Source organism: Augochlora pura, chromosome 5 (assembly GCF_028453695.1).
Source record: "Augochlora pura isolate Apur16 chromosome 5, APUR_v2.2.1, whole genome shotgun sequence".
Classification (NCBI taxonomy): Eukaryota; Metazoa; Arthropoda; class Insecta; order Hymenoptera; family Halictidae; genus Augochlora; species Augochlora pura.
In genome coordinates, this window is record NC_135776.1 from 6,139,650 (window position 1) to 6,158,611 (window position 18,962).

Below are 18,962 nucleotides of genomic sequence, written 5' to 3' on the forward strand. Positions count from 1 at the left end.
ACTTCGATCGACGATGACAACGCGAGAAATCATCTTTTTACAGTGGCGAGGGTGAATAATTTTCTATTCGACCTATTTTCCCGATCCATCGACTATGCATGATTTCATCGTCTTTTAAAAACAATATAAAATCATAATTTTAATTCTGTTAACAGCGCAAGCACTGTTCAAACTCTCGACGCATATTGTAAAATACAAAAAGCTTGGGCATTGTAATCTGAATATCCAATATCTTTCTGTATCATCTCCGTCTTCCCGCAAGACAACGTATTTACACATTCATGAATATAAAGTATGCACTTCTCAGCATACCTTCCTCCTTTAATTACACCATTCCAGAAGTTAACTCGTCCACGAACATGTTCATCGTGGAATGCACATTGTTAAGCCGCAGATTTATGCATTCGCTCATAAACGCAGCAGTGGAAGAATTCAGACGATCGATTAACATCGATGCACGATAATTACGAAAACAATGAGATATAATGTATACGGTTGATTCTCATTCCGTGTAACCGGTGCAGAATAATTTGATGTTGCGTAAAAAAATATGCTATCTGCGAGTTCTATTTTCTATATTGCACGTTTGTTGTAGACGGCAGGGAAGTCACTGGCGCTTCCTTCTCTTTTTTATATGAAGACGTAACGCATTGTTCAAAGACGGTTCAATAGTGTGAAAAGTATCTTCTTGTTCGCCTTTACAGGGCTTGCCGCGACTCATTAAGATGACGCGCGTCTTCTTTCGTCTTCTTCCTACTGAAAAATAACTTCCGCTCGCATGTTCCTGCTCGTGCAGCTAACACAGGCATCCTGCTTGCCAGGAATTAATTATAGCCATGTGCATCGAACTAGTTTAGTGGTAACAGTACTTCGCGGATGTATCCGAACACGTTCAAAAGTTATGTAGTCGGTCGATTTTGTTGCAAAAGCTTCCACGATTCTATTGTTTTATGTGCCGGATTTATTCTGCTCGTCTGTGCTCTTATTATTTTATACACTAGCTAGAATCGTATGAGATTAATTACTTCTATATAATAATGTTAATTAATAATGATAATAATATCAATAACTGCTGTATTCACCATTCAACAAGTTCTACATAGAAATGATTAAACTCGTACAGCGCCTGCCTCCAACAAGCGAAAAGAAGAGCGTGCATAATCAATATTTTCCGAGAAACAATTGAGCCCAGTCTCACAGCGAAAGTCCAGAGCCGAGAGAGGGCGATTAGTGAAAACGCTTGTTAATTAAAAATTAACCGTACGAAACAGCTGCAAATGGTTTCACTTAATTTCCACTGGCATTGTTCGGGCTGCTTCGCGCACAGATACGGAGCTGCTTCGCAACATCCCGTTTGAAAATTCGAACAAAGAGGCATATTTCGGAAGCGCAGAAATTTGCAAAATCGTTCTCGGATGTAAATGCAAATGTATGAGACTAAATTAATGAGTCTCGGATCGCGAGTGGTTTACCATGAGCGATGGGAATTCGACGGCGTTGCATTCCCGATGCGGGAACGCTCTAACGTACATATTTCTTTTTAATCGCCATTAATTTTCCGGGCCGATTTCCCGTATTGCGCAACGCGACCGATCCGGATCGCACAATATGAAATCTAAGAAAATAATGATCGAGTCGCGAACTTACTCACGGCCGTGTCGTAATGCCGGCGTAATTATACCACTCGCTGAAATCATCAAACCACTGTATACTGATGCAACCAGCTTCATTTTCGTCTCGTTCGAATGTGATTCTATTCGCGATGCTAATGACACGAAGAAAATTATCGGTTGCGACGGAGCGGACAACGAAGCAGAAAGCATGTGCCATCGGGATTTGCATCGTTAAGTCTTATGGCTGTTTTTAACCGCAATTAAGACGTAATCGAACTACAGTCGTTGGTTTTTATCTGAAACCCGCAATCGTTTTTCCAGGATGATGTTTTAAATACAAACATTTTAATGATATAATATAAATAATGTAATTATTATACTATACAATATACCGTATTATAATATTATTTATATTTAACACACAGTTTGAATAAAACGCATGTGAAATACAAAGTGATAATTATATTAAATAATATATCATATGTAATTACAATATATAATATATAATAATAATAATGTAATCAACACTTCGCATTTTTTAATGTCGCTGCAGCTGTTTCACACCAGCTTGTGCGTTAAATATAAGTAACGCAATCATTGCCCCGCAATTTCGGTGAAATTCAGAGCTGCAGGCGTTTTACACGAAACCGTGAATTAAATGTAAATTATTCTCCTACGTATTTTGCGTACTGTGTAACAACATAATTATTACGTGCATCATTTTCTGTGCACAATTTGGCTGTTGTACGCATCGCAATTGCAGCAGCGGATTGCAAAACTCCGCGAGGTGAATAGTTTATAAGATACGACAGGAAATATTAAAGCAATTAGTTAGCTAAGTGTTCGATTGCTTCATTCCGCCAATACTAAACGGTGCATTATGTAATGATATTTTTAATTTACTGTGCCGGATCGCAGATTTCTTTCTTTAGTCATTCGAATGGTATGAAAGTAATGTGAACTATGAATGTTACTTAAACCATGAGCGTTGCTCGCACTATAAACGTGTAACATAAACTATGAACGTGATTAAGCTGTGAGTGTAACACAATATTGAGATACGGAAAATTCTTGTTCTTTGCACTTTCTCTTAAAATATTTCTAACACTTTGAAATTTCGTGCAACATATTTAACCATTTGCGCTCGAATGGCATCACTAACAATTGCTACAACATTTTCCAAAAGTAGTTTGTATATTATTAAATTAATTTATACTTGAAGAATTGTTAAAAATTCAAGTACTATTAGATTAGCTCCGAATGCAAATAGTTAACACGTCGTCTAATCTTTTGTTTCAAATGAATTCTTTCAAGTTCGTACATTTGGATTTCAGACGCGTTGTTCCAAATAATTTATTGATACAGTCGAGTACAGTGTTTCATACTTGACGGAATAATGATTAATATATTGACGGTCCATCATCTTGCCGGAAAAATGGTTTGCTTATTACCATATTCATGGAGAGATCCATGGAGAGATCCATGGAGATATCCGTGAACATATCGGGATAACGTTGCGGCATCAGGTCTTGTCCTATTCTCCGATTTCGGGTTTGCATTTGCGACGCCTCGCTCCCAGTTATACTGCTAATTTCGCTCCTAATTTTGATAAGAAAATACTCGTTACGATTCGTACAATAATCATTGAAAGCGATTCGATAACTCTCGAAATTTCCTATATCTTTCCTTGTAACTCTTTGTGCACACGGTCGATAAGTTTATCTCTGACCTGATGTACCATCGTTTCATTTTTCTTTTTATCATTTCGTTATCAATAATTCCCTGCTATCTTGGCCGTCGTCGCCATGTTCATTATATGAAAAACAACTGTTTCGTGATCTGTCTAAAATTATCAGTACCAATGCAATTACATCGCTATTGCAAAAAATATATTCATTACTTCAAGCGATAACTGATAAGTATTTAAAGATTCAATAGGAAACGATCTCTCAATTTCTTGTAAAAGAATTTCAGAAACTTTCTAAAACAACATTCGTCAGAATGAATCCTTGTTCATGAGATTTTATTCGCGGTAGTGCAGTCCATGCAATTCTAACTATACCAGCTTGAAAACATATATTATGTACTACCAAAACTTTCTGCAAGTATGTTTTTAAAAAATTTCAAGACTCGCTATTCTGTTTCGTCGACCGTCGCACGAAGGCAACGCGTGCCATTGATATTTTCCAGTAAATGACTCAGAACCTAAGCGCAGCTCGCGGGACAATAGTCAGCGATCTTCTAACGTGAAAGTGTGGGCATTTCCACGCGAAGAAGATCAACGTCAGAGATAACGATTTAACGGGCCGGCGAAGAAGAGGACGAAGAAGACGTCGGCGGCGGGATGCATGCGCCACACACGGCGCGGCGCGGCACAGAGAAAAGGCTCGCAGGACGAGGGAACTTTTACTTTCCAAAGCGATGAGTAAAACCGTGCGTGACGCGGATCTCGTAGACGCGTGTTTACGCATCTCGCCGAAGAAAGGCCACTCGCATGATTAAATCCTATGATTTCTTATGCTTGGACACGTCTGAACACCGCGTCCCCACGAATGTGAAACTGAACCGAATGAACGGTTTGAAAATACAATGGGGATGTCCTAAGGGGAAATTAGTCAAAGGGAAATCACAGTCAAGGGGAGAATATTCAAATAACTTTGATTACTCGAATGGATAAATAATGCGCATTTTGCGTACTTCTGGAAAAAATGACTAGCTAAAATATGCAATCGCGAGGACATAAAAAGAATTCGATAATACATTTATCTTATTGGGAAAAATATATTTCCATTTAATTTCATTTCTTTCGAATCGACTTTTTTAAGCAACAACAAACCAACGTCGAGATCGCGAGAACATTCGAGAAGGAAATTTTGCTAGAAAACGCTGACACAGTTCAGCAGAGACGAGCTGCGAGAAACCGAAAAATTACAGAACCGAGACGCGGTGTAACATCGAGCATGAAAGACGATTTAATTAACAGGTTAATCCTGACGGCAAACAACATTTTTTTTGTCGCTCATTACATGGGAAAGATTTTCTCCAGAGTCATCGTTCTATTGCTCCGTCGCAGAGACGAGATATTAATCACGATAGCGAAGAACGGTATGCTAGACCGTAAATGAATATTCATGCGGATGGACGTTAATGTCAAATACCGAGAGCCTATTCCTCCGTTTGATGAAGATGAAACGTAGCTACCTTATAGGGGACTTGTCGTTGACCTTGAATACCACGGAGTAATAGTACTTGACCAAACATAGCGCTAGCAGGGTCCTCGGGAACGAGTGACACGTGGCTTCGCCATTTTCCTTCCAATAATCCTAATGATACAATTTAGTTAGCGCGAATAGAAGCTCAAGGCTCTGCCGTCTTTAACGAAAGCCGTATAGGCTCGATCGAGCAATTTTTCTTCTATCGATCCATGGTACACACGTTGATAAATTATGCGAATCGGGCACCCGCGCGGAAACATCAATCTAGGGAACGGTTAATCAAGTGTTAAACGAAACTTAAGCAAACGAGGCCTAATTGAGCCGGCGTTCCACTATTATAAACACCTGACAATCGATCATAAATCAAACATAAGAGTCTATGAAACACGCGATACGGGGCCTCTCAAGGTGCATCGCACGTGATAGAACTCTAGAAAAATGTTGTTAACGCTAAATGAATCACGAGGATGCAATAGCGTCAATGTCGTCGCCATTTGTCGCGATGCTTTTGCTGCATGGCATTGATGATATTCATTCGAAATTATTCCTCTCTCAAGTACTTTTACAAATAGTTTTAGATGATCTCTCTGATACGAGAATTCAAAATGCTACAAAATCTAAGGTCATTCGAATCCTGCACTATGTTACACACGTTTCACGCAAGCATAACGTTTCATTGAGGCACACACTGTTACACGTTGTTAATCATTTCATCAATTCAGAATTTTGCTTCGCTAATGGCCTTCATGGTTGAAATCATTTATGAAATCTGACTTCCATTGTTATGATACAGATTTCATCGCACAGTATACTAATCAAGCTCTAAATTCGTACGCCTTTATATTGAACAAAGGGCTCGGAAATCTCACAGAATGCGAAGTTGAAAAAAAATGTAGTGTAACCTGATCACATGCTTAAAACTAAAGCACCCAACTTAATATAAATAAAATGACGATATAAGCAAGTGACCTAATATAAATAAGATAAAATACTATAATACTAAAGTAAAAAGAAGGCGGTAACAATTTGATAAAAAAAGAGATAGCTGATAAAAAGAGGTGGCAAAAATTCGCACAAAACTAGAATCACACAACTGTCGTAAATCAATGCCCGATAGAAAGTTCGCCCGTCGAAATGCGGTTCGCGATAGCATCGGCAAGTTCACGAGCACAACCCGAGGCGAGAGTCTTGATAATCGAGTTTTCCATTAAAGCTCGGGCGGTTCTGTTCTTTTTTTTTTATTTCCCCCTCCCGCGGACTATGATCGTGACTGGTTCCGTTTCCGACCTCGTTCGAAGTTCGTAAAATTCTTCGCGCACTTAATTGCACAGAGCTCGAGGAATCACGAGACACAGAAGCGTGGCTCTGGCTGTTCCTTCGGCGCATAATGGAAATTTTGCGAAGCTTATCGGCACGCCACAGTCGCCGGGTTTAACCCTGCGCCATGCCTCGCGTATCCTCTATTACTGTACCACGGATAATCGACCGAACGCCCCAGCCGAATCCATATTCCGTGCCAGGATGCACCTGCCTACCTGACAAACCGTCAAAGTTACGCCGCGCGAGGTTCGCGGGCGCGCTTTCGTTGGAATCTCGGTAACAGGAAGTAGGTGGACGGAAGGAGAGGATCGCGACCCGGTCGCGTAACCGCAGGATCGGCCTAACAAGAGAAATTTCTCCTCGTTGCTCGAATTTCTGTCCACATAACGAACGGAGAAAGCGCACCGTTTTTTCTTTCTTGTCTTTTTTTTTTGCCCCTCGTGCCACGGTTGCCCGACGCCGTTCCATCATCTCGTCATTTCTCGGCTTTACGTCAGGAGTTACGCGTTGTGCAAGAGCGCACGAAATTTCGGGTCCACGGGACGCTGAAGAGCGAGCACAGTCTCAGAGCTCGTCGGAAAGTACCGCGTTGAATTTATGACATAATGTACGATAGGCATTAACGCACGGTTCAGATATTACGCTTCGTCTCAACCCTATAAAACCACCAAAAATACGTCTGTTTTCATATACTGTAACAATGTTAATAATATTAATGATATACACAATATTAGTGTAATATTATATAACATTATACTAATATCGTATCAGTAATATTATATAATACTGTTAATATTGATATATTAATAATGTAACTGATTCAATTAAATCTATTTGTAACATTTGATCATTAAAATGATTAAAACACAAATCCAGCTCCGCAAACATCGCGAGACATCTGGTAAACAAGCCCGCTGACATAAGTTCCGTTGCACCTATATACGGAATCGTCTTTCGCTCCAGACACAATGGGCATTCCTTTCGCGAGAGACAAAGCCCGCTATAAATAACAGATGAAATTTATATTTCAATGTGCATTACCTCACAACCACTTTCTCAAATGAGGTGATCGATAGATACAAACGTGCTCGAACACAGGCGGGCGCGCGCGAGCGCGGCGTTATGCTCGTACGAAACGAATGAGTCACGATCAGACGTAACCACCGCTTGGGTAGAACGCAGCCTGTAATCAAATAGGATCTCCGTACGATCCAGTGAGCAAGACGCACACTCGTGAAAGTCCCAGCACCTCGCGTTACGAGCAAGAAACTTGTTCAGTTACACCCGACCCCCTGAATATAATAAAGGCCCACAGGTAACTCCGATGGAAATTGCTGATCGGCCGGGACCGTTCGCAACATGGAAAACGCGGCGTGATACAGTCCGAGGGATGAGTACGCAGGTGCTGATGACACTCGATACTCCATTTCGAATCCGCCACCCTCCTGCCAGCGACCGCGATTCGATTTCATCGAGAACCCTGTCGCGCGATTTATCGTGTCGATCGGATTCGATCCGTTATCTTTGGAAGCCAATGCAACGTGTGAATTTGTTCCCATTTCTGCAATTTATTTGTCATTTTCCTTTAGCTTTTTAAGCTATAGTAATTGTAAAACTGAAAATATATTTGCAATGGAATTGATCGCCTTCGTTGCATTTCCTTCACTAACACAGAAACGTAAAATATATTTATCATTTCGTAAAAATGAAGAGCACGATGACAATTCGCGATACTCATTTTGTAGCTTGGACCTTTTACTTTCGTCAACCACTCGTCATTTGGTTCTAGACCGATTCTACATAATGCACAGAAGGAGACAGTGACGACATGTCATTCCAAGAGGAATGTATATCGTTTGACAATTATAGATAAACTATAACATCTGTAGAAACTGTGACAAATTTTTGTTACGATTAAATCTGCCATGAATTCGAAGATTGAGACTTCACCTTTGCAACATCGCCAAGAAACTTGCTGTACAAATTTTTATTACGCCGTTTTACGCAACAGAAACGCGAAAGATACCACACGCGTTGTAAAAAATGGCAACCTCCATCAATATACTCGACAGTTGAAGTATTAAAAAGTACTCTAATGCTTACCGGCTTCTAATGCCTTTTACAATCATCTTTCCATTATATTCGTCACATAGATAATGATCCTAGACCATCAAATACACGTTAGAACCGCAGAAATGCTTCCAGAGTTCCATAAAACACAATGATAATACAAGAATCGCAAATGCTTAATTATGAAGAGTAATCAAGAGACTACTTTATCATCAGGCACAAGAAAGTCTGATTCAATCCACAGCTATTCTAGTCTAACGCTGTTAATCGACGATATGCATTCAATTTTGCTAACTGTACATTTACAACATTCGAAGCGGTCGGAGGAGCCTAATCACGAGAATTAAAGAAAAAGCCATCGGAGTCTAGCCATAATAACCATTGAATCCTGCAATCACCTTCGCCGGCTGCCAACTCATCCGAGCATGGTTGCCAAGAAAAAATAATTGGAACGGCTGGTGACTGATCCGAGGTGAAAAGTGCGCATTCTAATCCCTTTCTTCGCGCGTTCGGAGGAGGAAATGGATCGTAGAAATCTCGGTGGAAAAAAAAAATGTATTGCAGGGAAACTGAGTCGACCATTCGGTGTACAATAACGACCGAGAAAGTTCTAGTCGGACACACTGTTATTTTCTTTCGACCATCGTTTCCTCCTTCCTAAGACTTCTAAAGGGTTCGTCGTAATTCTCCTGTATGCACTATTACGGGCCAGCTATCGGCGTTCTCGCCTTCCTTATTGCTGGTGGAAACGTGTTAATTAAGGTACGCATTTTTGCGATACATTTCGCTGGCCTGTTCAATAAGTTACGAATCGCTTCGAGCTGTTTGCAAATGTTCCGAAACGAGGAACGAGTGCACGGAGTTAGGCTTCTTGACGCCGGTGAAACGGTAGCCGAATTGATGCAACGTTTCCCTCGCGGAACGACCGCAATCAATCATTTCACTTTACAAGGATACGAACTTCCTTTCTATTACTCGCGCGTGTGCGCCGCCGTGCTCACGTTTTGTATTTGAATCGGCGCGGATTCGCTTGACTCTGCTCATTCAGTTATTAATTAGTCTAAGGCTGCCTTTTTATCAGCTGTCTTTGTTTCAGATTTACCGTTCGATGCTTCCCCGAACGACCTGAATTGGAGCTGTTTGGTTAATTAACTAGTAGCTGAATGATCGAGATTTATGATGAAGAAATTATACTCTTTCCTGCGGCTTGTGGATCATGAGAATTGTCAAATAATTATGTGGTAATAAACTGCAGCCTAAAAACAAATTACGGAGTTCGGAATTAAATTAATTGTTTGAAGTACCTATCACAATTTTTGCAAGTACTTACTGAAGAGAATCAATCTGCAGCCTTAATTCTGTTTGGAAATGATCGAATGAAATAATTATATATAACAAGCATTTGGTGCCACAGCTGTCGATGTTAACAGTTTGCTAGGACTTATCGAATCTCGTCTAATTAAATATTGTGTCTGCTAGCAAATATTTCCACGGTAACTTAAAACTGTCCCTGTGTTATCCGAAGCCGGTGTCATCCGATCTCCAGTGTCACCGGGTCTGATTCATGCACCGAAACAATTTTCTACGTTATAACCCTAACTTCGCCACGGAAACCCCTTGAAAGCTTCGATAATTCCAGCAGAGGGAGTGTTCGATATGTGAAAGGTAATCTGCCGTCATTGTTAACATTGTAGTTCGAGTAGATGCTATGCAAGCATACACCTGAAATGTAATTAAAAACGTGTGTACATGAGGTAGCCTCTATCAAGATATCTAGTACCATAGGCGACTACGTTATCAGATTATTAGATGAAATTACTCCAAAGAATATCTATTGAATTATCAGCTGATTTAAATATCGTCAGCTATTTACATAGCTAGTAAAATAATCTTCTTCTGGATTTGTTGAAACTAATAGGTAAAGATTGATTTTGCAACAAATTGTGACAGAAGATATTTGTAGACTCCAAATGTACACTATGCACTGTATATTTTATCGGTAGTTGTAGCTTGACCAGCTGTATAAGACAGTGTACACAGATAATACCCATTATCAATGTCTCCCCGGACTTCTGATAATACTCGACAACAAATATTTAACGAACTCCGCATTCCAAAGAACTTGACGTGCAAGACGCTATCCTATACTTCCGGCTCATTTTGACCTTAAAAAATAATTTCTTTTTGAACCGGGATGAACCAAGATAATACCTACTACATCCCTTCCTTATTCATTTAAGTACTTTACGCGAAGCCAGATAATATGAAGAACAGCAAGACAATGCGAACTATTTGCAAACTACGTCCAGAAGCCATGACCACGTCGAATAAATTGCGCAACAACTCACAATCTAACTTGACAACCGAAAAAACTAAACTAGTCCAGTGAAATGTCCCATTCGAAACGTCCAAGAAGCAAAGCCGTCGCGGTGATCGATTAAACCATCGCCGAGCGCTCGTTACAAAATCGCGGATCCTAATCGACTCGTCGCCTAACTTTCGCTCTGTTTCGCAGACAGTGGAAGAGAAGACCGTGGTCACAGGCGAACAATCGCGTCGGAAGTTCAGTGGTCTGTGTCGCCGGGGGCTAATAAGGGTGAAGAGGATCAACCGGCCGAAACAGTTTCCGGCGTGTTCGCCGCCGAGTGTCTTCGACGAATGTGCAGGCCGACCGCAATGTAACGATACCGTTAGCGATTTTTAGCGCGGTTAGCACGCGAGTAGGTTTATCGAACGGAGCCGCACAATGCGCCGCAATCTTCTACTCGGTCCTCGGACCCGGCTCTACGCAGTTGTACATTTGATATCTCTCTTGAGCTGCGGGCACGAAGTGTGCTACGACAACCGGAGAGCCACGCCGTGAAAATAGTACGCGTGCAACGACTCACCGCAAGTATTAAGTTGAGTAATCAGTTTTGAGGACGCACGTGCAACCGAATCGGACGCGTTGCTGCGAAACTTGCGGGTGAACGGCACCCGAAACGATATCTAAAGCTCTGCGACGCACTCGATCATGAGAAACTGCGAACTGGATCGAATACTACGACTAGCTGGCTATTCTAGTAGCCTGGTTTTCATGATACCATGACTGGTTCGGATAATCGAGACCCTACCGTGTTAGTATGTTCACATTTGTTCTAGAGGTTAGCAATTCGTAGACATTGATCAAGGGTAACGATGAAGTTAATCTAAGGCTAGATAGGTTTTCTAGTATCCTAATCAGTGAGTAACTTTGAATGTGTTCTACGTTATAAATTCCTAGACATTAATCATAGGCAACGATAAATTGAATATAACATTTCCGCTAGGTAGCTGTTCTAATTACCTAACGCACATGATGTCTTGATTAGTTAGGAGAATCAAGTTTCTGCCGTGTTAACAACTTTGAATCTGTTCTAGACTATAAATTCCTAGACACATTGGGGGTAAAGCAAATTCTATTGTGTACTTTGAGATGTAGATTAAAATATACCAAGAGCTTAAAGAAGTTTTATCAGGCTACCACTGGACAGAAAATTCTCATAGTTATGGTACTTGAGTACCCCATTTTAAATATTGATATAATCTCTTGTTTGATGACTCTCTCACCCTATTTCACTCTTGATGACTACTATTCCCTAATTATTACCACCGAGCCAAATGAATTTACTTCTAAGATCTATAATTATCTGATATTGCAGCCTCGCATTCTCTTCCTCGAGCGATTTCCACAAACCAGATGAATTCAATGGTTAATTGCCTTCTCCATATCAATCAATCTTTGCCTCTATCCTCAGCTTTGCATTCGGACAGACTTAAAAGTCGTCTGACAAACTCTGACAGCGTTTCAAATAACCGGGAAAGCCTATCGGTAATGGGAGCTACCTGCAAAGTGAGCAAATTGAAATGAAAATGATAAATGGACGAGCAATTTGTCTTGGTGAACAGGATCAGGATAATTTCTGAATCCCGGGAGAAATCGCAAGTTTACCAACACCTGTGTCCACGGGCTACGACTGCCAGGTGATTCCCGTTGATTAAATGCCGATTGGAACGAGATTGTACTACAATTCTCAAGATCACGAGCTTACCCTATAGTACTTGATCCAGTGAATCCGCTTTCACCGTTTGTAGGATCTTCGGCATAAAAGTGCCGGCGGGGTCTGCCCTCGATCAACAGGAAGGTTCTTTGTGGATCCGCGTCCCTAATTCTTCCTGTCTGAGTTCTAAAAATTACCGCGATCTTTCTTAATAAATATTCGGCTACCTTCTAATAAATTCATAATTTGAAGGATAATGAGAAAGAGAAAGTGATGCAATAGATGAACAATTTTGGTAGAAGCTAACTGGCTTCGATTGGTATTGATCAAAATAGATATTTTTAAACGACTTATACGGGTTTACCCTAACAAGTCCGACAAAGCTCCCGTGAATTCTATTATGTTCCTCGTGACGAGAGCGCTCCGGGTTAAAACATTCATAAGAACTCCTTCCGTCGTCATTGTTTCGGACGTGTTCATGGAGTTCGAGACCGTTTCAGGCACGGATCTGGACACTGGAGAAGTCTCATCGTGAATAACTTGTGTCCTAGCTTGATCTTCACCTGCAAGGAAACCCGGTCTATGTAACTCGCAGTAAATAATATGTATATGCGCATTATGGCAGCCGAGAATCGATGAACACCGCCTTCTTAGAATTTGAAGTCGTAAGCGTTCCACAGTTTACGATGATTCTCCTGATTGGTAATAATATGAAGCAATTTTCCCCGAACATAACTTTCTCAAAGTGCTATCACCCTTCTATTTCCACTTGTTTATAATACCTAATAACAAATCTCGTCCTTCTATTTCAAATACGATCTGCAAAATAGGTCTTTCGAAAAAATGCTAAAAAAACAGTCGTCATTAAGAGTTTTAATCTTTTCGTGTACCAATTAAATATAGAAAATAGTTGGAGAATTTCTATGCAGTCAATTAATGATCAAAAAATGGTTGAATCCTAAAAAAGGATATCACTGCGACGAATGGCTGAACTTTCAGCGAAATAATTACAATTGTTTTCAAGTGAAAACAATTTACATATTACTCGACCACTACTTAAGCGTAGTATACATTTTAAAGTGCCCGTCCAGCTACTTACTTGTTAAAACTAATTAAAAACGCAGGAGGTGGTAGGGTTCTCCGGAATGACTGGATACAATCTCTCTGACCAGAGATAAATAATGTAAGAGCAAGTTCTAACTTTAACCAAGTCACTCAACGAGCCCGCATAAAGCAGTCGTTACCGGCCGAGGCACCCTCATAATCAACAATTCATAGTAGTGAGTATATTACCGTCTGCGTTCGACGCGGAAGGTTCTTCGGGCTCAAACACCGTGAAATCAATGGATGGGTTACAACCGGCATCGTACCACTCCGGTTCGACCATATGGTTGTCGCTACGGTTTTCTATCCTTTCGCTGGATTCATCCTCCAATAGATTTAGATTCTGCTCGCTGATAGTGCTTGCTGACGAATAACATGATGTCAACGGCTTATCGCGAACAGATTACAGAAGCTGTCTACATTTCGAAGGGTTCGGATAATGGCAGAAGGATGGTTCAACTTTACCACTGACTGTATCCAATAACGAATGATTTAACAAGCTGCTCACAGCCTCGATGATCTCGGAAGAACATTCTTCTGTTCTCTTCGAGGATCTAATGTCGGACTTCGATCGTATAAAACGCTTCACGAATGAGAAACCGAGGATCCTTGACCTGATCTGTTATAACGACACTTGTGTATTATATTGTCTTTGAAAAGTTGAAATTGTTCAATTATTTTAGTAGATTTTTTTATCTCGAATAATATTATCTCGGGTAATATAATGATATAATTAACTTCCTTTGTTAAGCTTCCTTCAGTATAGAAGTTTAGTAAATTAAATAAATGTGTAGCCTTTCTATTACAAATTCGTAGTACTTTAATAACAAAATAGTAGCACTAAACTAATTAAGAGGCACTAATTTTTGATATACGATTGGATGTGTAAATTCGATTACAAATCTATCAATCAAATTAGTGGTTGTAATCGATTGAACAACTGTAAGAACTGACACATATATACAATGACCTTGTAAAATTTCAGTGTTATTTTCGATAGAAATCGACCGTTCTACATAAATTATTAAAATAATATAAGCTAAAACAAATATCGAAAACTATTTCAAATTGCGTATATGATCTGCATATGTATAGTATTAAAAATACTGAATTTCCTAGAGATGAATTCCTCAGTTGATAACCGGTACCAATAAATATAAATGAAAGTAAAAAAGAAATGTCAAAATTACGTTCCAAAAAATACTTAAAATATTTTATCAGATCGAGTCTAGAAATTCTTATTCATTCAGAGAGTCAAAAAGAAAGATGCACCTAACCTTCTTGGTTATACTACTCGCGGCAGATAGTTTCAGACTCTTAGCGTCCCTATCTACGGAACCTTGCGAGTTTAATGCCTCCTCGATGTTGGCCGTAGGTATTTCATGATTAGAAACATTGCTCCTCGACGGAGACCCATGGTTACTCATTGCCACGGCTCGAATGTCCACGAAACTTTCCACGTCAAATATGCATAAGCCTCCAACAGATACTTGTCAATTTTCACATTCCGCGAATTGACATTGTCCGTCTACCAACCGTCCTTTTTCCACAAACTTCCATTGTTTCTCGTCTCTTTACTACCCGGTGTTTACCGATTTCGGAAATCGATCAAATTAATCACGACTTTCGACGATCGATCCACGCACAACAATCAATCGCAGTAAACTATTTCGATCGATTAGGAAGTATATCAAATTTTGTCTTACGCGATTTAGAAAGATCTAGGAAAACAAATTCAATCCCCTTCTTACACGATTCCATTCGATTTAGGACGGTTAAAAAATTTATGACAGTAAATGAAGATGCGTCGTTTACTAATCATTAACTTGCGTAATTGTTTTTACTTTAAAACTCGAATTACCTTTTGCTACTATAACGTAAACTGTACGAACGTATGTACAAACGTGCATACGAATCAAATTTGGCTCTTCATAAAGACTTTTAATACAGTTTTTCGCATGAAACCTTTTATCGTATTTATTTTTTACAGATTTTCAGAATACGAAAACCATCCTCTCTTTTCTATGTACGCACACTATCGTGTACTGTATCGCTACCTAATTGCTGCGTACGTTATTCCCAAAGTTAGAGAGATCGATTCGAATGAATAAATGACGATGCACAACGTATACCTAAGATATTTGGAATCTTCGTGTCTGAATTCCGCGTGTCGCGTGTACGACGGAAAGAAAACAAAAGCGTTCATTGTTACCGGAAGAAACTGACAATTTGGCGTGCTGGTTTGTAAGATGGTGGAGACAATGATTACCGGGCGTGATCGCACGGCCGCGTGACTCGCCGGCTAATTAACTGAGAATGATCGGCTTACCTGATAGGTGTACGGTGCACAGGAAACTAAAAATTCTCTGCTCATAATAGAGAGAACTTGGTGGCGGTGGTAAAATCCAGCTGATGGATCTTGGGCAAGTGTCAAAATGCCGGTGGCGCCATCTTGAACTCGCCTGGAGTCGAGGTCGTCAAGCTGTCACGAGGAAAGTTTCCCGATTTCTCGGGAACAGGATCGCAATCCCTAGGTTCCCCAGCACGATCCACCAAATCACGAACGAATCATCGAGGCTGTGCGCTCCGTTCGAACCTCGAAACGTCACGAGGATCGCGAACACATCCGCTGTCAAAGCACAGTACGAGTCACCATCACACAACACACTTTTCACGTTGCTATTAAAGAAAGAATGATCTGTCGCGTCGATCACAATGCTGTCGGTTGGACGGTATCGTTGCGAGCGCTCCGAAAGTCGACTTATCGAACACCCGGACACTGATTAACAGCTAGCACGGTGCGTTTATGTATATATGATACGGATTACGGCATTATACCACCTTGCTACGCCATTTTCAGTAGGCAGTTTTCAATCGAACTGCGATACAAACGAACCACCACTCGCGTCTACTAGCAAGTGCCGACTGGTGCCGACTGCCGCCAATCACGATCACCAAGCGGGTAAGAATCATGGCCACCTAGTGTTTGGCAGCACTAGCGCCGCCACTGCAACCGTTTGAATTTCTATATCACTGCAGTCGATAATACAGGGTGTCCATCGAAATTATAATAGATTTTTTGTTATATAAATAGCTGTCAAGTTTATACCTTATTGTTGTTAAGATAAAGTAACATTAACGATGATGATGACGATGATAATAATAATAATAATATTGTTTTACTTTAATATAAACATTCAGATCCGGATCTATGAACATGAAGCAGCCTAAAGTCTTTCTGTCTTTATGTGATAAAAGACTCCCATAAATAAGAAACTAATCGACATTTTAAAATACCTAAACATAACTGTTATGTCAAAAATTTTATAGGAACGGCATTTCTTAATGCATATCCTGTTTTTTGTACCAGAGTACACTATTACTTCTTTCAATTAGCCGAAAATTAATCGAAAACGGAAAAACTTTTAACTGCAAGTATTTTATCTATCGTATAGCTGTAGGAATATTGCTCGCATACAACGATTTTAAACAATACAATTATGTATTTTCGAAACAATTATTTAAATATGTTTAAACAATATTTAAAAAAAGCCTTCGCAAAAGTAAAAGCGTCAGTATACATCCAACTGCGTTATGCAACAGAGTAGAAAATGAAATATATTCGTACAGCTTTTACGGTTTTGCGACATAATAAATAAGTACTTTCTCGAAATAAAACTGTTCTCTTGGTTATTAAAAGTTTTGTACGAACCGCTTTCCATACCATAAAATGTATAGAGAAAAGCCCCAAACCAGGTATAGGGGTAAGTTGATCCAAAATATCTTTTTTCGCATTCCCGAGAAGGTTTAGGGCCCAATTACCTCTATTGCGTTTAATGAACTTTATCGATACTTAGGATTCCAAAAAAATGGTCATCTATCGGTATACCTGGGGTTATGTACAAACAATTCTATCTCTGTCGGAACAAGTTCAATAACACTATGCCAATGAAACTACGTATGCATACTATGATGACCCGTATATCTATTTTCTTGTCGGAGTTGTGTATTATTTGAAGGATTCGTATTTCTTATCAACGATTGGTCAACAATAAACTTTACGACCATCAATCGTGACCTTTTAAAGAAATGAGAAAATGTAAACGAATGAAACCCAGTTTTGTTCTTCAAGATAGATAATTGTCCTGGTATACAAAGAAATACGTGTCAAACAACTCTGATCGGCTAAAAATAAACCTAATGAACAAAATTCTGGACAACCTTGAAGTTATAGTCTTACGTAATCTGCATACTTTTCAACTTGACGTATAGTAAACATGTGAATACAATAATTCAGTATCTAGCAGTTTTTAGCACGGAATGCTGATCTTTACATTATTCAGATTTATATTTACGTGACAAAATGCGACGTAAACGCACTTATCTCTTTCTATGAATGGAATACATATACGATCTCTATACATATACTATACATATAACGTATTCCTTGAATACATACGTTTCTCGCTATATGAAATGAATAAAATAAAATCTGTAAAAGGTCTTACATTCATATCATCTCTGTAGAGATATATTCATATCTTTGTCTAATATCATCAAATAGAATCTATTTCCAAGAATCTGCTGACCTGGATCCACTATCAGTTTTCATGCAACATTTTTTACATTTAGTACACCCCATGCTAGCCATTCCGCGCGGCGGGTACTTCGACGACGGATGCTTCTTCTTTTTCTGTGATTCAATCACTAGGTTTCGCGGTATCAAGATTTCATCCCACGGAATTTCAACGTCATCGTCTTTGCAAGCTTCTTCCGATGATACTTCTATTTCAATCGGTTTCTCTAGCACGAGGTCGTTCCATGGGATTTCTAACGTGGAGTCACAATTTTCGGGATCGGCAAGAGTGGACTGTACGGTTTCCATAATTATTAAATCTTTCCAAGGTAGAGCCATGGTTCCCATAGACTCTTCTTTCTCGAGCTCTGTTCCGTTGCCCTGGTCGCCACCATTTTCGTCGTGGCCATTAAGAGGAGATGCCGAAAGCTCTTGACGAATTTTCATGCCGGCTGCCGGTAAAGCGAAATCTCGCCATGGTAATTCGATTTTCGAGTCGCACAATAGAGACACGTCCGAAAACTCCTTTCGTAGATCCCTCATGTATGGTTCATGATACATTTCTTCCTCCGGATTATACACGAACGTTTGCCTTTTTCTTTTGCATTGTTCTTTCTTCTTCTGTTGCTGTTTCTGAAACTTCTGCCGAACACAGTAACATCCTTTCACCTTTCTTTTCTCTTCGGTCATCCTGGTCAGTAATTATAATATAGGTTTATAGGGTAAATACACGGTACTGTGATACTTGGTAATTTTCTAACATTAACAGATAATGGTTAATTAACCTCGTGCTGCAATTCGCATCTATATTGTTTGCTTTTTGTTTTGACACGTACGTATACATATACATATATGCATATAACAGGTGTATCCTCTAAAGATTAACCGCCATTTTTCAGGTACCTCCGATAACCTGATAGAGACAAGTATTTTGAACGAAAAGTAGTGGGTCTTTACTATTTTTTAATTAAAATGAAAGCGATCTTGAATTCTTTGAATAAAACCATATATTTCAAGTTTCATAGAGTTGTAGATTACGTTAAAA

At 39.7% G+C, this 18,962-nt stretch overlaps 3 protein-coding genes across 3 annotated transcripts in view; all 3 read right to left on the bottom strand.

Moving 5' to 3' along the window:
• Positions 1–16,254, bottom strand: part of LOC144469988 (uncharacterized) — a gene marked incomplete at its 3' end in the record, with an annotated part of 41,780 nt that extends 25,526 nt beyond the window's left edge. The window contains exon 1 of the mRNA XM_078180746.1: positions 15,671–16,254. Coding sequence (XP_078036872.1) covers positions 15,671–15,715 — 45 coding nt within the window. The remainder of the gene's footprint in view (positions 1–15,670) is intronic.
• Positions 3,005–13,369, bottom strand: LOC144469880 (uncharacterized). The gene is made up of 4 exons (XM_078180583.1): positions 13,337–13,369; positions 12,602–12,800; positions 12,289–12,423; positions 3,005–3,212 (listed from the first exon to the last, which is right to left on the bottom strand). Exons 2-4 carry the CDS (start codon positions 12,715–12,717, stop codon positions 3,014–3,016), a joined length of 450 nt encoding a protein of 149 aa, XP_078036709.1. The 5' UTR covers positions 12,718–12,800; positions 13,337–13,369; the 3' UTR covers positions 3,005–3,013.
• A 1,654-nt stretch (positions 16,255–17,908) lies between the features above and the next one.
• On the bottom strand, positions 17,909–18,767 carry LOC144469989 (uncharacterized). The gene is made up of 2 exons (XM_078180747.1): positions 18,703–18,767; positions 17,909–18,608 (listed from the first exon to the last, which is right to left on the bottom strand). The coding sequence occupies exons 1-2, from the start codon at positions 18,765–18,767 to the stop codon at positions 17,909–17,911; spliced, it is 765 nt and encodes a 254-aa protein (XP_078036873.1).
• Between the last annotated feature and the right edge of the window lie 195 nt (positions 18,768–18,962).